Raw genomic sequence first — 23,518 nt, 5'->3', positions numbered from 1 at the left:
GGAGACTCCACTACTCTCCGAGGAAGGAGTGTGTTCCACTGTCGAACAGCCCTTACTGCCAGGAAGTTCCTCCTAATGTTAAGGTGGAATCTCTTTTTCTGTAGCTTGCATCCATTGTTCCGCGTTCTAATCTCTGGAGCAGCAGAAAACAAGTTTGCTCCCTCCTCAACATGACATCCCTTCAAATATTTAAACAGGGCTATCATATCACCTCTTAACCTTCTCTTCTCCAGGCTAAACATCCCCAGCTCCCTAAGTCGTTCCCCATAAGGCATAGTTTCAAGACCCTTCACCATTTTAGTTGCCCTCCTTTGAACATGCTCCAGTTTCTCAATGTCCTTTTAGAATTGCAGTGCCCAGAACTGGACACAATATTCCAGGTGGGGCCTGACCAAAGCAGAATAGAGTGGCACTATTACTTCCCTTGATCTAGACACTATACTTCTATTGATGCAGCCCAAAATCTCATTGGCCTTGTTAGCTGCCGCATTGCACTGTTGACTCATGTTTAACTTCTGGTCTACTTGGACTCCCAGATGCCTTTCACATGTAGTCTTGTTTGCTATCCAGCTAGAAATCTTTCTAGCACCATCAGCATGTGGGTTTGGTGAAGGAGAGGTAGAGAAACACAAACTTTCAGTAGTGTGTCTGCTGTAAAGAATGCAATAATGCTTGAGCTGGGGAAAATGGGATTCTCTTCTAGCCAGTCCTACTGGTGTTATGGGTACCTACCTACAACAAGTAAGGTAAGTGGGATCTGCCTCCAGAATCTGAGCATGTGTGGACAGCAAAATATAGAGAGATAAGCCTTCCTCTTTAGATACCCTCCAACATTAAAAAAACAAAGAAACAAAAAATTCAAACATACCCAAATCTTTAAAAACCAGAACACAGATCTTCATGTTTGGCACTGGGATGGAAGCTATAAGAAACCATGATGAAATAAAACAGCATCCTGGATGCACTTCAGAAGAAGCCTTCAAGCCATCTCTGAAAGGCTTAAGATGTTTGCTTCTGCAAGAGTGATCTGAACCGGTTGTTTCATTTCACGCCTACGTATAGTCAACCTCTGAATAAACAGCTTGCTGAAACATGTCGAACTGCTCTCCTTTTTTCTGTGGTGTAGGAACCTCTCCCTATTCTGTTCAGGTTTCTTTCTGCCTCTGGTACGGCTCACTGCAGGAAAAAGAGGGCTATAATAGCCCTGTTTAAGTATCTAAAGTGGTGTCACATTGAGGATAGGGCAAGCTTGTTTTCTGCTGCTCCAGAGACTAGGATACGCAGCAATGGATGTAAACTACAGATAAGAGATTCCACCTCAACATTAAGAGGACCTTCCTGACAGTGAGAGACATTTGACAGTACAGTCAACCCTTCTTATACGCGGATTTCTTATACACGGATTTCTTATACACGGTTCCAAGCATCCACGGTTTAAAAATGTTCCACAAAAGTATAAATTTCAAATATCAAACCTTGATTTTCCATTTTTTATAAGGGACACCCTCTTGTTATGTCATTATGTTTAATGGGACTTGAGCATCCAAGGATTTTGTTATCCACAGGGGATCTTGGAACCAAAGCCCAGCGTATAACAAATGTCCACTGCACAACAAACTCCCTTGGAGGACAGCGGAGTCTCCGTCTTTGGAGTTCTTTAAACAGTCTGGATAGCCATCTGTCAGGGGTGCATTGTGAGTTACTGCATGGCAAAATAGGTCTGGACTGGATGATTCTATAATTCGGTGTCACTCATGAAACTGAAGACAGGATCTAGGAGTCCAAGTAGACCATAGGTTGAACATGAGTCAACAGTGAGATGTGGCAGCTAACAAGGCCAATGCGATTTTAGGCTGCATCAATAGAAGTATAGTGTCTAGATCAAGGGAAGTCATAGTGCCACTATATTCTGCTTTGGTCAGGCCCCACCTGGAATAATACTCTGTCCAGTTCTGGGCACCACAATTTAAAAAGCATGTGGAGAAACTGGAGCGTGTCCAAAGGAGAGCAACTAAAATGGTGAAGGGTCTGGAAACCCTGCCCTATGAGGAACGACTCAGGGAGCTGGGGATATTTAGCCTGGAGAAGAGAAGGTTAAGAGGTGATATGATAGCCCTGTTTAAATATTTGAAAGGATGTCATATTGAGAAGGGAGCAAGCTTGTTTTCTGCTGCTCCAGAGACTAGGACCCGGAGCAATGGATGCAAGCTCCAGGAAAGGAGATTCCAACTCAACATTAGGAGGAACTTCCTGAGAGTAAGGGCTGTCCGACAGTGGAACAAACTCCTTCCTCGGAGTGTAGTGGAGTCTCCTTCCTTGGAGGTCTTTAAACAGAGGCTGGATGGCCATCTGTCAATAGGGATGCTTTGACTGTGATTTCCTGCATGGCAGAATGGGGTTGGACTGGATGGCCCTTGCAGTCTCTTCCAACTCTACGATTCTATGAGTAAATCCGCAACAGACAAAAAAAGGGAAGCCTTTCTCAAAACAAGGAAGGCAGATTCTAGATTTTATTAACAAAACCTTAAACCCTTAATGGTTCATCGCCCTCAGTACTCACCGCAGCACTGCACACAGGAGGGATGCAGAAACCCCGCAAGACCCCATCTGACGTTGCTAGTTGCAGATCCCATCCCGGGAACGTCCCGCGAATGAGCGCCTTTCTCAACCGGTTGCAGCTCCTCAGCATGACCTGCCCCAAGGAAAGCTCCGCGCCTCTTCCGAACAGTCTTCAGCTCTTGGTCTCACTGATCCTGAGACGGCTTTCTCCCTCCTTCATAGCGCTAGAATCAAAGCAGAACGGTGGGAGATTTCGACATCACGCTAAGCTGCTCTGAGAGCCTTTAGGGCTGAAGGGCGGGATATAAATACTGTAAATGAATAAGAAACAGAGTCAGATAGTTTAAAAGGCAACTGCGTTTGAAGTACAATGCCCAGCATCCCCTGCAACCAGCTTAGGAGATGTAGACTAAAACCATGGTCACGAACCCTGGAGTATGTCAGCACATAACATAGCGATGGCTGCCAACTTGGAGGGAACTTAGACAAATCCATGGACTAGAAACCAATCCCCGGCTGCTAGTCATCATGGCAATATATGTTTAGAAACAGAAGCATATTATTAGTACTAATTATTAAGGAAACAAACTCAGTAGACTCTTCTCTTTTAAAGCCATCGCAGTCTATTAGGCAAAGCCTTGATTGGCCAGGATTGGACTTCTTTGTTCACCCAAGGGCCATCCAGTCCAACTCTCTGCCATGCAGGAACTCACAATCGAAGCATCCCTATTGACAGATGGCCATCCAGCCTCTGCTTAAAGACCTTCAAAGGAGGAGACTCCACCATTCTCCAAGCCAATGTCTTCCACCATTGAACAGCTCTCACTGTCAGGAAGTTCCTCCTAATGTTGAGGTGGAATCTCTTTTCCTGTGGCTTGCATCCATTGTTCCAGGTCCTGTTCTCTGGAGCAGCAGAAAACAAGCTTGCTCCCTCCTCAATATGGCATCCCTTCAAGTATTTAAACAGGGCTCTCATATCCCCTCTTAACTTTCTCTTCTCCAGGCTAAACATCCCCAGCTCCCTAAGTCTCTCCTCACAAGGCATGGTTTCCAGACCCTTCACTATTTTAGTAGCCCTTCCTCTGGGTTCACTTTAGGACTGCCGTATGTTGGAAACGATTCGAAGACACTCTGTGATAACAAAACCTTTTCACCTCCGAGAGACAGAAATGGCGCGGGGTAATAATAACTGTACTGCTAGACTGGAACTTAGGAACTTCAGCTCCACTAGTTTACTTTGGCCCAGTCTCTGTGTGTTTGATCTGTGTCCCAGGATTACGCTGCATCAAGGTCACTGGAGGAGGACCAAAGGCCACCACAAATATAAGGATATTAATAGGAAATGAATTTCGAATCACGCTCTGGTTAACTGCTCACGCCGACTGTCGCCGTTACCGACATTTTTATAATATACCTATAAATAAATAAAAATCAAACAGGTGAACCATTAAATCGTAGACACAGACGCTTGAAGTCACAGGGTTAAAAAGGTATCACTACTTATTCTACACTAGTTCAGTTCTGGGCACATCATTATAAGAATGATCTATACTTCTTTTAGGTTGTGTTAATAGAAGTATAGTCTCTAGATCAAGGGAAGTAATGGTGACACTCTACTCTGCTATTGGTCAAGTCCCACCTGGAATAATATTGCATCCAGTTCTGGGCACCACAATTCAAAAAGGATGTGGAGAAACTGGAGCCATGTCTCCAAAGGACTAAAAAGGTGAAGGGTCTGGGAACCATGAAGCCCAATGAGGAATGATTTAGGGAGCTGAGGGTGTTTAGCCTGGAGAAGAGAAGGTTAAGAGGTGATATGAAAGCCCTGTTTAAATACTTGAAGGGGTGTCATGTTGAGGAGGGAGCAAGCTTCTTTTCTGCTGCTCCAGAGAATAGGATATAGAGCAATGGATGCAAAGTACAGGAGAAGAGATTCCAGCTCAACATTTGGAGGAACGTCCTGAGAGTAAGAGCTGTTTGATGATGGAAGATATTGCCTTGGAGTCTCCTTCTTTGCAGGTCTTTAAGCAGAGGCTGGATGGCCATCTGTCAATGGGGATGCTTTGATGGAGAGTTCCTGCAGGGCAGAATAAAGGGGTCGGACTGGATCAGGGCCCTTCTTGGGGTCTCTAGTTCCAACTCTACGATTCTATGTCCAAAACACACTGCAGAAATAATGCAGTTTGAGACCGCTTTAACTGCCTTGGCTCAGTCCTGGGGAATCCTGGGAACTGTAGTTTGGCGAGACATTGAGCTTTCCCTATCAGTTGGCATAAACTGGAATAGTCTTGATACAAATAAAATTAGAGTCAATTAAGAATGTCCTTAATGCAAATAAATTAGGATAAATTAGAAACAGTTACAACAGCAGTTATTATCATCATCATCATCATCATCATCATTGTTATTCAGAGCCGCCCTGAGCCTCTGCCTCCCCTTTTCCTGCCTTCTGCATGGCCTCCAATGAGCCAGACCAGGCAGTGACCTTTGACCCTGACCCTTGACCTTTGACCCCCTCCCCTCAAAAGTGAAAAGCACCTGCCGAACGCCGCTTCTCCTTGCCTTGCCCTTTCCCTCTTCCCTTCAAGCCATAGAACAAACAACCGGTTTTTCGTTTCCGCTGACGTCGACGGAAGTGACGTTACGAACGCTATTCGGCCGGCAGCCTGTACGCATGCGCACTGTCTTCCACCGTGACGTCACGCGGCCGGCTACCTTTCAGGGTTGCCGCTGAAGGCGCTTTGCGGCTCTGCGCATGCGCCTCCCTCTCCCTCGCTACCTCCCGTTTGGCAAAAAACAGAGCCCTAGGCTTTCCCAACACCTGAAAACAACTCTTACTTCTCATTGGACTGCGTAAACGTCAGTCTAGCAGAGTCTCAACTCTGATTGGGCCACTTGGGACCGAATGTTCCGGATGAGCGGCTCTGATTGGGCCAACGTCCTTTATGGGCGTGGCTAACCACTCTGGCTTTGTGCTGGCTCTTTGAGGCTTATAATAAATGGCGTCCTGCGCATGCACAGAGAAGCAATAGTGTTTGCCTCAGTTTCAGGCTGAGTCCATGCTGCAGAAATGAAGCAGTTTGATACCGCTTTAACTGTCATGGCTGCTAGATTAGTAGAATTTGTAATATGTTCTGGTCTCTGCCTGACAGGGAAGAATAAATAACCTCAAATAAAGCTACAAATGCTATAATTCCATAGCATTGAGCCTTGGGTAATTAAAGTGGTTTCAAACTGGATTATTTCTGCAGTGCAGATGCAGCCTTTGTAGTGCTTTTATTTGGGCCCAAAGCCAAGGTTGTTTCCTGTTTCTTTCCAACACAAGAGGGAGCCTCTCTGCCAGAAATAAAACAACCATATATATATATATATATATATATATATATATTCCCTTTTAGTCCAGACAGTTTAATAGTGTTGTCTGCCAGCATTGATTTGTGAGGCTTTTAATGCAGTTGGCAACAATCCTATGGCTCCATTACATGGAAGGGACATACATAATACATACTCAAAAGGCTGACAAAGGAGGAAGAATTAGGACATAATGTAATAGCGGCAAGGAATATTACCCTAAAATAACATACTGTCTGCATTCAAAGACATAGCCATGTTAGTCTCTAGAACCAGTATGTAAAGACATCTTGGAGCACCTTTGAGACTCACTGGAAGAAAGAAGTTGGCAGCAGGAGATTTCGTAGGCTTAACTCTACTTCCTCAGATGCAGATGATGATGATGATGATGATGATGATGATGATGATTATTATTAGCCATGTTAGTCTGTAGAATCAGTATATGGATGGATCTTGTGGCACTACCAGCGCTCTTGTCCTGAATTTCAAAAGGAAGCAGGCTCAAGTCTATGAAAGCTCATGTTGCCAACTTCTTTCTTTCAGGGAGTCTCAAAGGTGCTGCAAGATTTCTCTATGTATCATCAACATCGTCGTGATCATCATCATCATCATCATCATCCCAATCCATGCTGGTTTGAAAGGCCCTGGATTTTGGTCCCTCCATCTGCTTCTAGGAAGGACAGAAAAATTGGCCGCTGCTCCCAGCGCAATAGCCTAAAGATAAAGAAACCCATTGCACTACAACTCCCATTAACTCTGATCTGAGTCCATCAATGTGTGTAGCTGTGTTTGTATGGATGGGTTCACAAACACATTTCTTAGCTTGGCTGTTATTGTCTGTTGCTGAGAAAAGAGGTCCAAATCCCTAGACTTTGGTGCAAGGAGGAAACCCCCAATTGTGTGTTTGTGTGTGTCAAGGAGGGAGGAAAGCAACAGTTGTTGCTGGGGGTGCCAGCCCTACGCCATCATGGGTATTTTTGTGGTTGTGTTCCTCCTGGCAACGTCAAATATTTGGAACCACACACGGATGAGTCACGCCAACGGCAGCCAAGCGAGGCGGGACGGGAGTGCAAAGTTCAGCCGCTAGATGTGGGCCTTTCCCTCTCCTCCCCATTCAATGGGGAATTGCCTTTTCCACAAGCTAACCTTGGAGCAGTTACTTTTTAGGCCTACTTTGTTGTTTGTTGTATGCCTTCCAGGGTTTTTACTGATAAAATTCCTCTGCCCTGAGATAAACATATGTCTCTTTTGGTTGCATTCCTGCATCACTGTTTGGATAGGCTTAAGCCAGACAAGGCGCCTGCTTCTCGCTCTTTGGGATTGTGCGATAATGATCCCAAATGATCCCGGCGACAACGTAATCCTTTCAGGACCGGTGCCATCTTTGTGGCGTACCCAAAAACGCTTCCCATTTGGCAGGGACGATCCCCATTTACTCCTTTGCCATCCTACTTTCCCGGCGGCTTTTAAAACATCCCAGTTTCTCTGTCCTCCTCCCACTTTCCCCTCTTTGTCTCGATAGAAGAAGACAATGTTTAACATGCTTTCCTGGTGAAGAAGAAATTAACGGAGCTCCGAAAGCTTGTGACATATATAATGTGCATTTTGGTTGGACCCATAAAGGTGTATTTTGGATGATAATGTACTTTGTTGTATGGATACTTCGGATACTTCCTGAGTGACCGAATAACTGAAGGGATTATTCCTTCTGCATGAGAAGCAACATTTAATCTGGCCTATTTGCTTCTAACCATAGTGGAGGGTGAGCCCTGGCACCAAATGACTGGAAGCTTAGGAGAAACCTAACAAAGTAAACACATTGGCTGGAATCCTCTCACGGTGTGTATTTTATAACTTTACTTCACACTTAGCTATATAGTAGAGGCGCTGGGAAATGCCTGTTAGTGAATTGCAAAGGTGCGAAACAGAGCAAGAATGTCCCGATAAGAATTGCGCTCTCCTGCTGTGCATCAGCGCATCCCAGCCGTTGTCCTGATGCACAAAAATCCCGGTGCACATTGGTACTACATCAATCCTGGTGCACAATGGTACTACATCAGTTCCAATGTGCATCGGTTGCTTTGCTGACTACTCCATGTAGTAACATAATGACAGTCCTTTGCTGGATACGGATGTTATGGAACTGCCAGAACAGATGGACCTAGGTCCACTTGTAGTTTTCAACAAGGCCATTGTGTCTTTGCAAGCTGCAGCAATGAAGCCTTGCAAACTGCCTTCCTAGCTGACCTGCAGACTTGCATGCAGCCCCTTCCGCTTGCTGGAAGCTGAACAACCCACAAAAGTGGAGCATTTGAACTCTTGTCTCTTGCCTGGCGGTGACCTATGAAAACTGGGAAAATCAGAACCAGGCCTGAGATCTGGCAAGCCTACCTCCCCAAATCCCTATTAGCCATATTGGATGGGGCTTCTGGAATTTGAGTATCTGGAGAATCAACGTTTGAGCACCCTTGCTTCAAGATACGTTCCCCAGGAATCTCTCTTCCTGTCTGAGACCTCAATGGGTTAAAATTTCAGGTGGAGAAACATCCGACGCATGCAGCGCTGCAGCCTAGGTTGGTCCTATGGAAGTTAAATTATAGGGTGGACAATGTTCTGTGTTGACGGTTATTGAATGCCACCCAGCATGAAGACGAACCAGGCCCACCATAGGAATTGAGGGATTTTTAAGATTCCTCTGCACAAGAAGGTGTTGTCTTGGAGGGATATACTTTGTCGTTCATGCAAAGACAATGAACATGAGTCAAGGACCCCTCCTTTCTCCGAAGATGCCAAAGCCACAGATGCTGGTGAAACGTCAGGAACAAAGTCTTCCAGAACATGGCCACATAGACCGAAAAACCCACAACAAAACTGTGGATGCTGGCCGTGAAAACCTTTAAAGTCACGACCCTTGCTTTGTTTCTCAGCTCAGTGTCTAGAAGACTGAAGGGCATCATGGAAACAAAGAGCTGGAAGAGACCCCAAGGGTCATCTACTCCAACCCCCTGCTATCCTATAACCACATTTCGATTCTGGGTATTGAAAAAGTGAAAACTATTGATGGGGAGATTCTGAAAATGAAAGAGGTAGAATGACGTATACAGTAAGACCACTCTTACTACCAGAGTTGGGTACTTGCACAGAATTGACTCAGGATCTGGATTCAAATGCGGCCATTGCTACAAACCAGCAATCGTCTGCTCTTCTGACATCTCTGCAGAACCACCTTTGCAGGACGAGCACAAAAACCCTCACATATCCTTCAGGTATAGAAACAAATTATTCATCGCCGAAGGAAAAACAACAGGAATAGGAAACAAAAAAACAAAAAACGTTTTATTTCACGGTTAAGTAGTGGACATTTGGGAACAAGGGAAGCATATTTGGTCCCGGTAGCGGCGATGGGCGCAGGTTAGGGATGCAAACGTATCTGGAAAAGGATTACGGGAATGGAAAAAAGGGAAAAGGACGAGGTTTTGTTAAGGTCTGGATCACCCCCAAATGGCTAGATTTGAGACAGAGATTTGGCACTCTGAAGCGCAAGCGGGTTTGGTTCTGGAAGGTTTTTGGGGATCCAAATGGCACACCATCAGCGCTGCGGAGTTAGGGCAGAAAGGCTCTCCTCCCTTCAATATTTCTTCCCGGTCGGCTTCATCTTTTTCACGTAATACTCGTTGCAGCCATTGGTCAAGCCGGCAAAGAGGGAGAGGTAGCCCTCGAAGCCGATCTTTCCGTCTCGACACTCTTCCAAGTTCTTCATGATGCGGTCGATGGCCTGGGGGTCTTTCTGGTTCTGGAAGGGAAAAGTTGGGGAAGGAAGGGGGAAAACAAACCAGAGAAGGCATTTTATTTATTAATTCAAGCACTTCCAGGTATACACCAGTTAACTAAATTGATATAGTCCTGGGCATCGCTTCTTTAATGGGAAATTTGGTACCTGAGGCATCAATAACATGGGAAGAATAGAGAGAGGTTCCGACAGGTTCCTAAAGCTCTCCATTTTACGCTAAGTGCAACTTTTCCATTTATGTCATCTAAGTTGCTGTATGCCTCAATGGGTCTATTGACGGCAAATAAAGATAGATAGATAGATAGATAGATAGATAGATTGATTGATTGATACAAACCCAAAATAGAAGAGCAGGTCAAGATGTTTGGTCAATATTGGACCTGTTGGCACACAGTTGCCCATTGCTACTCTAGAACTTATGTGCTCAGAGATGCATTGTCTATAGGAAACGTCTTAGGCCTAATTCCCACTGCCTTTTAAACCAGATCGCAAATGGGTTTGAACTGGTTTAAATGACCCTGGTTCGCACTTGAAATAAATCGCTGAAGCAATTTGGAGAGGGGGACCATATGCTAGAGTCATTTAACCCGCGTCTTTTTGACTCTGATTTGACGTCTTTTTGGATGAATTGATTCTGCGCAAGTGTGAACCAGATGCGGATCGGAATCGATTTAAACTTGCCCTTCGGTTGGCCGGAGCACGGGTCCATTTTGAACCTATTCATTCATCAACGTGAACTGTAAGTGGGTTATTTTATTTTGCAACAAGAAAATGCGATCGGGGCAAATGTAGTGTGAACCACGCTCTGATGCCGAACCGATCCGTCGATTCATTTCGCAAGTGATTTATTTGTAAGTGGGAATGCGGCCTTATGTATGTACCCAAAAAACCCAAGAGCGAAACCAGACACGACTACTATGGCTCGTTCCAGATAGGGCTGCCCTTGGAGACAGTCTGGAAGCATCCACTTGCCATTGCCACTGTGTCGGAGCCGCGGTGTTCGCATTTTGCCCGAATCCAAGAACCCTCCCTCCTTGCCACACCCCATTTCCAAACCAGCCTCACTCACTTCCATATACCCCGGGACCTCTTTTTCCATCAACTGCCGCAGGTCTTCTTTCGTTAGGTAGTTTTTGTCGCCTGCAAACTTGTGAAACGTGAGCATGACGGTTTCCATGGCGTGCTCCAGCTGGGATGGCATCTTGGCGCTGTTGTCAGGATCTAGTCCGTGCCTGGAGAGGGAGAGAAAGAGAGAAAGCGGTTGAGTTTCATGGCTGTGCAATCCCATCCCAAGCAAAGGGAGGCTTACTTGGCCCTGGTCCTTTTACCTTTCTATGGCAGTCAACAATCTTTTGATTCAGGTGGGCCTTTGGCTTCTCTTTTTGGTGGCAGAAAGAAATTCCATGACAGTTAAAGTGGTGTCAAACTGCATTAATCCTTCAATGTGGCAGCAGCCATATATCTTGCTTAATGTGATTTTATTATAGTACGGAGGTGGGTGAGTGGGAGTTAATGGGTTGTATTTTAACTGTAAGTTGTATTTTATACTATGTTTTACCTGATGCTTTAAGCCGCCTCGATCTTATGGGAGTCTCCACATATAAATAAATAAATAAATAAATAATAATAATAATCAATTTTATTATTAAGACTTGAGCATCCATGGATTTTGATATCCACGGAGGGTCCTGGAACCAAACCCCATCAAGAGATGAGATAAAAACACAACCTACGACCCACAAAAACACAAATGGGGTTGTGTTTCTATCTCATTTACAGTGGTCCCTAGGTATCTCCTGGGCTTTGGTTCCAGGACCCACATGGACACCAAAATCCATGGATGCTCAAGTCCCATAATATATGACTACTACCGCTACACTGTAGGATTAATGCAGTTTGGCACCACTTTAACAGTGATGGAGTCCTGAGATTTGTAGTTCATTGTGGCACCAGAGCTCTCCGATAGAGAAGGCTAAATAGCTCAGAAAACTAGACATCCCCGGATCCCATAGCAGTGCCAAATGACATTATTTCTGCAGCCTGGAATGGGATACTAAAATGTCCCCACTTTAATAATGCAAGAGATTTTTTTTTGACCATGTTAGTCATAGGCTTGCATTGTCAAGATGTTGTTGGCCTGTGACTGACATTGTCAAAATACTTTTTTGTATGATTTTTAACCCCTGATGAAGAAGCCAGTGGCGCTTTGAAACCGTGCAACGTATATTTTGCACATTTTGGTTGGCCCCATGTTTGGTTGGTTTGCATGTTATTGTACGCTGCAATCATGTTCACGATCTCTTGGAAAATTCCTTCTTGGGATGCACTGTTCCCAAAGAGCTGCTTGCATCACTCTTTGATTGAAAAGCCTTTAAAAAAACTGCTCTTCAAATATGGTTTCCCTCCCATGTTTTGCATTCTTTCCGTAGCCCCACCATTGGCTGCGACTCTCTTTGATCCGAGGGCCTTTTTGTACAAACTAGAAGCATCATCTGGTTCCTATCTGGAGAGGTCTCCGCCTGAGGCCAAAGGCGTTGGCTGGCATTACTCCGTAGAGATCCTTGCCAAAGAGATCCCCAGCCTCCTCGCCCGCTGCCCAAAAGGCACTTTGAGGAAACACAATCTTTCTTACTGACTTCCTTGCTCAAACTCCGAATGCTTAGCTGGTTAAAAAAACCCTAAGACTAGAAAACTAGTGTCTGGAAATGGGAACGATGGGCTTTTTGAGTTTGCCTCGATCAAAGTAGGATCGGAACTGGTTTCAAATGGGAATGACGGTCATATAAACTGATCAACAATTCGCTTTAAATCATAGTGGGAACGAGCCCTTGGTCTCCAACTAGTTGCAGAACTGGAAGGACAGGCGACTCTGTGAGACAACGCTGCACCCACAACCCACTCCCAAGGAGAATTTGGGGGGATGCAGATTATGGTGGGATCCTCTTTATCAACCCGGTTCTAGGTTACGGCACAGGATTTCCTGATGGCGAACCTCTAAGGACAGTGGAGACACTTAGGTTTGGGTCCCACCACTGGTGCCAAACATGGGGACCACTATTTCTCCCAGTATAATGGCACTCAAGTTCCCTCTACCCTTGAATCACAACAGAAACCACATGCAACGGCTGTGGAACTGGGCTCGGAACCCAATTTTGTGGGTTTTTTGGGCAATATGTGGCCATGTTCCAGAAGAGTTTATTCCTGACGCTTCGCCAGCATCTATGACTGGCATCTTTGAAGAATTGCTGGCATGGAAGTAAGTGGGGTATATATATTGTGCGACCCAACTCTCTTCCATGCCGGCATTCTCTGGGAAGATGCCAGCCACAGACGCTGGTGAAACATCAGGAATAAACTCTTCTAGAACATGGCCACATGGCCCGAAAACCCCACAAAAATCTATGGATGCCGGCCATGAAAGCCTTTGGCTTCACAATTTTGGTTGAACTCAAGAGTTGGAGGAAATGTACCAATTTAATGTTGCAAAGGAAATGTACCATCTTGTTGCAAAGGCATAGCAGCATGGAGGTTCCACTCCTTCCCTTTTTGGGGTGACGGGGAACAAAAACCAAACATGGGTCAAATTGAAACCCAAATGCTTTGGGTTTCTTTCATCCCAATAGCCAAACTCTGTTTTTGGGAAGTCCGAGGGTCACGTTCCAATAGTTCGTTGGTGTGTACCTTCAAGTCATTTGTGACTTATGGTGGCCCTAAGGCGAACCTACCATGGGGTTTTCTTGGCAAGGTTTATTCAGAGGAGGTTTACCATAGCCTTCCTGAGGCTGAGAGCATGTGACTTCGCCAAGTGCATCCAGTTGGTTTGCATGGCCGAGCCGGGATTTGATCCCTGGTCTCCAGAGTCATAGTCCGACCCTCAAACCACTGCAACATGTTAGCTCTCAATAGTAGATGGGGGGCAAATCAACCAGCCTATTTTAGTGGAAAGCTCTTACTACTAGGGTCTAAGCCTTGGGAGACGCAGTTCAGTTTTTTAGACTGTGGAATAAAAGCAGTACAGTGTAAGCCATCTCCACGGATTCAAGCAACAATGAAGCATTTGCAGAAACGCTGCATTTTTGTAATCCCACTCTCTTTCCCTCTCCACTCCTCCTTTCTTAAGGACCCAAAGAATGAACCATCCCACAATATGAACTTTCCACCTCTTCCCACAATGACAGCTTCTGGTGCAGAAGCCAAGAAAGACGTAGTGGGAAGGAGTCACATTGGTACAAAAAACCTGAACAGAGCATGCTGGCACCGGAGGGTGCGGTTCCAGAAAACCTGAAGTCTTGGTTACTGGCTGCAAGCCGTTCATAACCTACTATTTCTCCCATTGCATCTTCTGCAATGCACACCTTGCACGCACTTTGTTTCCCAAAGACACTCGGACTTACCGGTGCTTCAGTCCCACCTGAGAAGGTGTGGGATTCTGGACATACACAGTGGTCATCGTTTTTTGTGGTTCTTTGACGTCTTGCGACAGCGATGTGAAAACAACAGAGAAAGAGAGAGAAAGACAGGTAGTGACAGAGTGAGAAAGGAAAAGAAAGAACTGAATATAGGAATACAGCGCAGCAGGATGCCATGCATCTGAGGATGTAGACCAAGGCCTCATTCCCACTACCTTTTAAACCAGGTCGCAAGTTGGTTTCAACCGGTTCAAACGACTATGGTTCCCATTTGAAGCGATTCAAAGAAGGGGCCACACACTTGCCCCTTAGATTGAGATGAGGCCTTAGGACAGTGATGGTGAACCTTTTACAGACCAAGTGCCCAAACTGCAACCCAGACCTCACTTATTTATTGCAAAGCGCCACGTCCCTCTGGCTTTCTAGTAAGAAACTCTGGCAAACTCTGTGCTAGAGTGACAGCATGTGTGCCCACAGGGAGGGCCCTGAGTGCCACCTCTGGCACATGTGCCAGAGGTTCGTCACCATTGCCTTAGATTGTAATCCTGAGGGCGCAGAACTTCCTGATTAGGATTTGTAATACCCAAATGTGTGCCTTCAAGTCCTTTCCGAGTTATGGTGATCCTAATCTATCACGGGGTTTCCTTGGCAGGTTTCTTCAGAGGGAGTTTGCCATTGCCGTCCTCAGAGGCCGAGAGGATATGACTTGCCCCGAAATCACCCAGTGGGTTTACACGGCCAAGCGGGTATTTGAACCCTGGTCTCCAGAGTCATAGTCCCATGCTCAAACCACTACCCCATGCCGGCTCTCAATGGAAAAGTGTCAATACTGCGAATAAATAATAATAATAATAATAATAATAATAATAATAATAATAATATAACATTAGGATAAACTTCTTGGCAGTAAGGGCTGTTCAACAGAGGAAGATCCTCCCTCGGAGTCTGGTGGAGTCTCCTTCTGTGGCCATCTGTCAATAGGGATGCTTTGATTGGGGTTGGACTGGATGTCCCTTGGGGTCTCCAGAGAACAAGACTCAATGGAGCAATGGATGCAAGCTGCAGGAAAAGAGATTCCACCTCAACATTAGGAGGAACCTCCTGATAGTAAGAGCTGTTCGACGATGGAAGATATTGCCTTGGAGTCTCCTTCTTTGGAGGTCTTTAAGCAGAGGCTGGATGGCCATCTGTCAATAGGGATGCTTTGTTTGAGAGTTCCTGCATGGCAGAATGGGGGTGGACTGGATGGCCCTTGGGGTCTCTTCCAAATCTAGGATGCTACGATTCTATGAAATAGTTGGCTCACTGATCACTTTAGAAAAGCATTAGTGCCTCTTTGCTTAAGGGCCCCAGAAGCAGAAAATCCTTGCAGACAGGGAAGGAATTTAGCTTCTCTGCAGAGGTTTCCTAGCAGTGCCAACACATTGCCTCCTGGGTGATGGCTTGTAGCCACCAAGTTTGATTTGGTGTGGCAGTGTTGGAGAGAGAGTTATGATCTCTGCTGGCTGTCCAGATGATTAGAGAGAGCTTCATAGCTCCCAGCAACCTTTGCCTTCTTCCTCTGCCTTCTCGGCTGCTTTCACTAGGACTGCAGAGTCCCTGCCCTTTTGCAGTCCAGAGCGGATGGGCGAGGTCCAGACTTGGCTGGCATCTGTGAAAAGGAGGGGGAAATACTCTTGGGAAATGAGCAAAAGCATGCGCATTGGGGGAGGTGGGCAGACAGAATCACACCCTTGCAATGCCAAACTTCTCTTTTTGCAACCGCATGAACATTTGCTTCTGCAATCTTAGGAAGTAGACGTAAGCCTGCGAAAGCCTCCTCCTGCCAACTCCTTTCTTTCAGTGAGTCTCAAAGGTGCTGCAAGATCTCTCTACATTGCTTCTGATGTTGGCTCTCAGTCCAGATTCCAATCCCACCAGTCAAGCGAAAGGCATGTGCAAATTAAAGGGAAGGGAGGCCACCAAGGAATACTAAAACTGTAGGCTACAGTTCAGAGGAATGCAATGGCAAACCGTCTCTGAGTATCCCTTGCCCAAGAAAACCCTATGAAATCCATAGGGTTGCCATAAGTCGACTATAAGGCGGCTTGAAGACACATACCCACATTGAAGGGCAAGACCTTTGTAGAGCATTTGGAGGAAGAAAGTTTGCATTCTCCCAGTAATTCTGCTCTATCTTTGGAACAAGTCTGAGACATGCAGAGCTTTATCCCAGCTCTGTTTGTGTCAGTTCTTCATGCTACCGAAAATGTGGATCTTTTAAAAAACCTAATATTGATTATCCTGGATTAAGTGGGTTTTTTGGTGCCCCGCCCCGACTAAATCGGGTGCATTTTGGATACGTGTGAACAATGGAAATTCAACCTGGATTCACAGCGAGAATAACCCCTACAGAAGGGTTACAGGGTTGTAAGCCTAGTTGATGGTGCAGTAACCACTTCCCAGGGTGGCACTCCTTGGGTATCTAACTAAACCTCTCCTTCATCTGCCCCCAGATTCTGATGCTGCTGGACTACTCTGGACATACATTTTTCCAGGCTTCAACGTCTCAAGGCTTGGCTTTTAATTTTCCCCGGAGGGAACAAGCTGCTCTGCAAGGCATGGCCAGTCCACTGCAGTGAGAGCATGAAAGATTTATAATATGCAATCCATTGCCAAGACCTTCAGCCCTCTTAAAAGGTTTCCCTGGTAGTCTGTCTTTTGCTGCAGACACAGCGCATTGCGCATAGAGAGGAAGATGGAGGCAGAGAGGATGCTGGGAGCAGACTCAGTACGCAAATACAGAGACAGACTTGCAGGCCAAAGATCGAGCGTGTTACAACTTCTTATTATCGGGTGAGATCCTATATCACTGCCTATGTTCCAAAACGTCACACATTCATAGCTATGTTGCAGAAATGCAACGTAACGCTATTAGCGAATATACATTAGAGTGCTCCAGTTCAGACCTGGTACCTTGGTTATGCACTGAGTGCTTCTGTTGTGTTCTGGCACTTTCCTAGACAGTGCCCAGATTCACACCGAAGAGCATCCCAATATGCGTTGGTGTCCATTACGAAGCTGACCATGGCGTCTCTGTCGCTCCACTGGTTATCCTTTCACAACAAATGCCTGCCTGTTGTAACATCACAGCAGTCCCTGAATGAACATGGATTCTGCCAACCCACTCAAATCATTTTTGTACACATGCAAGGCCGCATGGGTACCTTTTGTGTCTTGGGACACAAAACAGGGCCTCCTTTGAGGATCTCACATTTTGGACAGGCTCCAATGTGAGGAGGTGGACCTTCAGATACTTGGTCCTGAGCTGTTTAGGGCTTTGCATGATGTAGTGATTTGAATGAGTAGGACTCTGGAGGCCAAGTCATGTAAACTCATTGGATGACCTTAGGCAAGTCATACTCTCCTAGCCTCAGGGGAAGGCAATGGCAAACCTCCTCTGAACAGATCTTGCCAAGAAAACCTCATGATAGGTTCGCCTTAGGGTTGCCATAGGTCGGCAATGGCTTGGAGGACACACACAGCTTTGCTTTAGGTTTGCCATAAGTTGGAAATGACTTGAAGGCATACAAAAGACACATAGGTTTGACTTAAGGTTGCTATAAGCTGGAAATTACATGAAGGTACACAACACACAGAGGTTTGCATTAGGGTTGCCATAAGTCGGAAATGACTTGAAGGCACACAACATACGTATAATTTCACCTTAGGCTTGCTATAAGTTGGAAATGACTTGAAGGCATACAACACACACATAGGTTCACCTTAGGTTTGCCACAAGTTGGAAATGACTTGAAAGTGCACAACACACACGCAGATTTGCCTTAAGGTTGCCGTAAGTCAGAAACGACTTGAAGGCACACAACAACAACAACAACAACAAGGTCAAAACCAGCATGTTGAATTGAGCTCAGAAGCAACTTGGAAACTGACGCAGTTCTTGTAAGACCGATGTTGTGTGGTCTCTAAAATGTACACCCGGCAGCAGTGTGGCCAATGCATTTTGCACGCATTGCAAAGAGGGTTTCCTGATGCTCACTGCTCCAACCGTTGAACTACACAGTACACAACTCTCCCTGGCACCCGACCGGATGACACAGAAAGGGGCCCAACCGAGAGCTCAGGAAACCACTGCGCTGAATCACCAGGGCGTCCGCCTCTCCCCTGTCAGCGTAGGGTGTATAATAAAAATTGTAGCATTATGCTCTGAGTTGCGAGTAAATTACTCATGGGTGGAATTTGGCCCATGCTGAATAACTGCGATCGGTGGCAGGAATAGGTCTTGCAGGCATGCACACACGCGCACAGGAACCCGTCACGCCTTGTTGACTTTAAGCGATGCCTTTTGTTGAAAGAACATTTGGCTTAATGTTGTTGCCGCCGCCGCCGCCCTATTCTCGAACCCAGACCCTCCTTGCAACAATCAGGGGCTGGGATTCGTGGTTTCCCTTGTTCAAAGACTGGATTAGGAAAGTGTCAAGCTTTACTCAGAGCTCAGAAATGTTCCTTTTTCCTGGCTACGTGCAAAAAGGGGAGTGAATCTGTACCTGTGGAACTCACTGCCACTAGATACAGAGATGATCCAGTAAGTCAGATAAGTCAGATAGACTAGATACAGAGATGTAAGTCAGATAGACTAGATATAGAGATGCTCCAGTAAGTCAGATAGCTTTTTAAAAGGGATTCAAACTGATGTGAAGTTGAAAGCTTTCACGGCTGGCATCCATAGTCTTTTGTGGATTTTTTGGGCCATGTGGCCATGTTCTAGAAGAGTTTCTTCCCGATGTTTCGCCAGCATCTGTGGCTGGCCTAGAAGAGAGTGGTATACACACACACACACACACACACACACACACACACACACACACACACTCTTCCATGCCAGCATTCTTTGAAGATGCCAAAGCCACAGATGCTGGCGAAACATCAGGAATAAACTCTTCTAGAGCCCAAAAAACCCACAACAAACTAGGGGTTCAAACCATTTGAGGAATAATATCTTTCCTATCAGATGCAGAGGCATAAATGCCTATCATATAGAAGCAGGGAGAGGTACCAAGTGGGCTAGTAGTTAGTTACTTTTCTAATTACATTCTAATATAGGAAAGCCTCTCATTATTAGATGCAAAGGCAAGGCGGAGGCACCAAGCAGGCTAATGGTTAGAAATATAACCCATGAAATAAAGACCTAAGAAACACTGGCAAGGAAGGGCCCTGGGCTGGCTAAGGGGAGTTTCTGGAAAAGGAGATCTTCCCATGGTCTGCCCTAATCTAGCCTAATCCGGGAATGAAATCACTTTGACTTCGCCACTACATCTCTCTGAAATGCCACCCATGAAATATACATTTTCGAGCCCCACCCTCCTCAGTCTTTCTCTCTACAGAGCTGGAAGGAGGCAAGGCAAAGAACTGGCCTTTCACCAGGATGACAGATCCAGTCTTCTGGCGGGAAAAGAGGCATTTTCCGCCAAACATGTGGCCTCGCAAGCCGTTTTAAGTAGGTCACTGAAACTCTCAAGCGCACAAAATCCATGCACACACACCCTCTTTTCATCCTTCCAGACTACAGTTTGGGTTTTGGGCTCGTTCTCTTTCCTAGCTTTAATAAAGTTTGACAATGGTAGCTTTATAGTCTTCTTCTTCTTCTGTTGTGCGCTTTCAAGTCTTTTCTGATCTATGGCAATCCTATCACGGGGTTTTCTTGGCAAGGATTGTCCTTAGCATCCTCTGAGGCTTAGAGTATGTGACTTGCCAACGGTCACCCAGTGGGCTTCCTTGGTTAAACAAGGGATTCGAACTCCATACTCCAGAGTTGTCGTCATACTCTATCAAAATCCTAAGGGAATCTTTAAAAGCCTTTGGATTTTGGCTCCTTTAAGGTACCCAAACCTTGATATAAACAGCATATAGTCTTGTTTGGGAAGCGTTAAGTGCAAGAAACCAACAGAAGAGCCTGAGAAAAGATCTTTTGGGGACTACAACACCCAGCTTCCCTCTGCTAGCATGAGCAGTGGAGGATTCTGGGAGTTGTAGTTCCCACAAAAGGCAACTTTTCCATTAGAAAGGAAATTCAGTAACCTGAGCTGAAGTTCCGATTACTCAACTAAAATCTGGAACTTCAGCAATGCTGAACAATGCGCAATTGTTGGCATCCATGGTTTTTTTGTGGGTTTTTTGGGCAATATGTGGCCATGTTCTAGAAGAGTTTATTCCTGATGTTTTGCCAGCATTTGTGGCTGGCATCTGCGGAGAACGCTGGCATGGAAGTTTCATCTTGTGTTTTGCAAAATGACTCTGGGTTTGGTAGGCTCCAGTCCGATCCAGAAGCCCACTTTTTGCTTTGAATCTGGGATGGTTTTGCACCCAGTTTGGTCAAGATGCCTATCCTTTAAGCCTACTGCAGTGAAGCATGCCCACTTGGTGAATTTAACAGATACTGGTCTGTTAAATTTGCAAAGCCATTCCCAGGGAGTGGCATCCCATGCATTGCAGCTCCACTGGGAGCAAACCAGATGGACATGTCCGGATGGACATACATCTCATAAGGAGCAATCGTTGTCAGATTTTGATCTCTGTTTTCCACAGTGTCTTCCACTTTCAGTAGGTAAGTCTCCAGGTTGCTTTAGACTGGCTGGGGGATTCTGGACTTTGTAGTCCCAAGGGACAAGCACTTCACAAACCCTCCTACATCCCTGCAAGCAGAAGTCTGTGGACATTGCCCCCTCTCCGTTCAGATCCACCCGTTCAAACAAGCAAACACCCAATCGTCTTCTCTCCGGGAATAGATTTTTCCTATCAAGGATGGCAGTAAATAGTGGTTCATGGTGTAACCGCAATGCATGTGATGCCACTCCCTGGGATTGAATGGGGTGTGGGCAGAAAACGTGGCAAAGCAAGCAGACCCCACCTGCTGCAGACGGAGGCCAACTCGGGAAGGGCACAGGCCAATTTCCAGACAGATAATACAGCTTGCACCTATTAACTCATCTTGTTTTTGTTGCAAAATGACTCTGGGTTTGGTCAGCCCCAGAAGACCACTTTTTGCTTTGAATCTGAGATGTAGTTTTTTGTGGGTTTTTTTGGGCTTATATGGCCATGTTCTAGAAGAGTTTATTCCTGATGTTTCACCAGCATCTGTGGCTGGCATCTTCAGAGAATGCTGGCATGGAAGAGAGTAGGGTCACACAACACACACACACACACACACACATACCCCACTCTCTTCCATGCCAGCATTCTCCGAAGATGCCAAAGCCACAGATCAGGGATGTAGCCAAGGGGGGGAGGGTTCTTGGGGTCCGGACCCCACCTTCCATTAGAAAAATGAATGTGCGTGCTGCTGCGCCACCGCGCCCAAGCCCCATTATAATGGTAGCACTTAGTCTGGACCCCCCCTTCCTAAAATCCTGGCTACGTCCCTGCACAGATGCTGGCGAAACGTCAGGAATTAACTCTTCTAGAACATGGCCACATAGCCCCCCCAAACCCACAAAAACACCATGGATGCCGGCCATGAAAGCCTTCGACTTCACAAATCTGAGATGGTTTAGCACCCAGTCTGGTCAAGACACTTATCTTTTAAGCAGACTGCAGTGAATTTAGCAGATAATGGCCTGTGAAATTTGCAAAGCCATTCCCAGGGAGTGGCATCACGGTCATTGTGGTTCCTCCAGGAGCAAACCTTTACTGCCACCCTTGATAGGAAAAAACCTTGTCCTGGAGAGAAGAGGATTGGCTATTTGCTTGTCTGATCGGGTGGATCTGACCGGAAAAATCCATAAGGCTATTTCAGTGTCAGTCTTGCAAGACTTGTTCTTCCATCTGGTTGTTTCCCCCTCTGGGCTGGGCAGGCTGAGTCCTGGTGGATTCTGGCAGCAAAAGCTGCAGTTGTTCAGAGCTGGGGAAAGTTCCTCGTTTGTACTACAAGCCCCAGAATCCCATGCCTCCCAAATATCCTGATTCAGCAAAGACAGATCCAGTTAATTCTCTGCTGTCCCATTTTCCCAGCCACTTTTAAAACGTCCCAGTTTCCCTCCCAGATTTCCTCCTTTGTCCACAGTTTGCTGCAAATGGAGTTCAAAGCGCAAAAGTACATTGTATTCAGTTAACTCAGCAGGGAGGAAAGGAGAAAAGAGATGGTCAGACCGATGAATTATATACTTTTCAACTCTCCTGATGGATGAATTGTATACTCTCCAGCTGTTCCGATTTGGCAAGGAGAGGTCCTGCTATTCCTCTGCCGTAGAAAGCAGTTGGTAGCAGGAGCTTTCCTAGACTTCAGTCCACTTTCTCAGATGCATTAATGCATCTTAAGTCTACAAAACATCCTGCTGCCAACTTCTTTCTTGCAGTGAGTCTCAAAGGTGCGACAAGATCTCTCTACAGGATGCTTCCACAGGCCGACACGGCTATATCTTTGAATATTAATGATAATAATAATGTGCATCTGAGGAAGTAGCGTTAAGTCTAGGAAAGCTCATGCTGCCAACTTCTTTCTTGCAGTGCGCCTCAAAGGTGCTACGAGATCTCTATACATAGGTATCCAATAGAATAGAATGGAAACACATGGACGACAACATGCTACTAAGGTGCTACAAGATCTCTCTACAGACTGATTCCACAGACTAACAGGGCTATAGCTTTGAATCCTACCATTATGGTTTACCCCTAGTTGGCTAGACCAAATGCATGGGGTGGCCAGAAGTCAGAAGGAAAAAAATATTGCAAAGGATGGGGGAGAAAAGGTGCTAAGGATGAAAGAGGAAAAGGACTATTGCATTCCTTCCATTTAAGCCTGGCAGCCTTTTTACGCATGGCCCCCTTTTGCGCACCGGTGTCTTTTTACGCACAAAAAGAGAGAGATCCCTCTGCAAAAGAAGGGACCCAGCTTTCCCCATTAGTTGCAGCGCACTGGAGAGAGACTGCAAGGAGAGGGACTAAGAGAAAGAGACTCACCGGGGTGGATCTGTCTCCTCTGAACAGATGGAGCAGCCTGGAGCGATGTTGGCAGAGGAACTGACCTCCCTTCCAGCGCCTCCGCAAAGCCCTTTGCCAAGGCTGGGCTGCTGGGGCGGGCAGAGAGGCGGAGAAGGCAGGGAGGGCCAGGCTCTTTCCAGCCCCAGATGCTGGAAAAGGTGGGGGCTAGCAGTCCAGAAGAAGGAGGCACCATCCCTGAGCAAGCCCAGCCTTTGCCTCCTGGGTGGCTTTCCTTTTCTCCTTTCTCTGCTTTGCAATAAGTATAGTAGTCCCTCCACATTTGTTGGGGTTTAGGGGTGAAAGCACCATTAAGTACTAGCAGAAAACCTCCTGGACCTGGAATACCTGGAACATGGTTGAAGGGATTATTCCTTCCCAGTGATTTAGTGGCAGCCCGACAAGCAACATTTAAGCAAATAAGCACATTATAAAA

The 23,518-nt window shown here is 46.0% G+C and overlaps 2 protein-coding genes across 5 annotated transcripts in view; both read right to left on the bottom strand.

The window, feature by feature from the left end:
• LOC121916218 (acyl-coenzyme A thioesterase THEM4-like) overlaps positions 1-5,202 on the bottom strand; it is a 31,394-nt gene extending 26,192 nt beyond the window's left edge. The window contains exons 1-2 of one of the 3 annotated variants that reach the window (XM_042441059.1): positions 5,098-5,202; positions 2,561-2,870 (exon numbers count right to left, since the gene is read on the bottom strand). In XM_042441059.1, coding sequence (XP_042296993.1) covers positions 2,561-2,689 — 129 coding nt within the window. In that variant the 5' untranslated portion in view covers positions 2,690-2,870; positions 5,098-5,202. Of the gene's footprint in view, positions 1-2,560; positions 2,871-5,079 lie in introns of all 3 variants that reach the window. The other 2 variants (XM_042441061.1, XM_042441062.1) reach the window with 2 other exon arrangements.
• Positions 5,203-9,220: 4,018 nt separating this feature from the next.
• S100A10 (S100 calcium binding protein A10) lies at positions 9,221-23,206 on the bottom strand. 2 transcript variants are annotated; one of them, XM_042440804.1, is made up of 4 exons: positions 23,065-23,160; positions 14,095-14,173; positions 10,770-10,932; positions 9,221-9,703 (listed from the first exon to the last, which is right to left on the bottom strand). In XM_042440804.1, exons 2-4 carry the CDS (start codon positions 14,148-14,150, stop codon positions 9,539-9,541), a joined length of 384 nt encoding a protein of 127 aa, XP_042296738.1. In that variant the 5' UTR covers positions 14,151-14,173; positions 23,065-23,160; the 3' UTR covers positions 9,221-9,538. The 2 variants fall into 2 exon arrangements, with proteins under 2 accessions (XP_042296738.1, XP_042296739.1); XM_042440805.1 differs by lacking the exon at positions 14,095-14,173 and having other exon boundaries at positions 23,065-23,206.
• Between the last annotated feature and the right edge of the window lie 312 nt (positions 23,207-23,518).

This window comes from Sceloporus undulatus, chromosome 9, assembly GCF_019175285.1.
Source record: "Sceloporus undulatus isolate JIND9_A2432 ecotype Alabama chromosome 9, SceUnd_v1.1, whole genome shotgun sequence".
NCBI classification, from domain to species: Eukaryota; Metazoa; Chordata; class Lepidosauria; order Squamata; family Phrynosomatidae; genus Sceloporus; species Sceloporus undulatus.
Note: the sequence above shows the minus strand (reverse complement) of the source record. Positions and strands in the feature narration are given on the sequence as shown.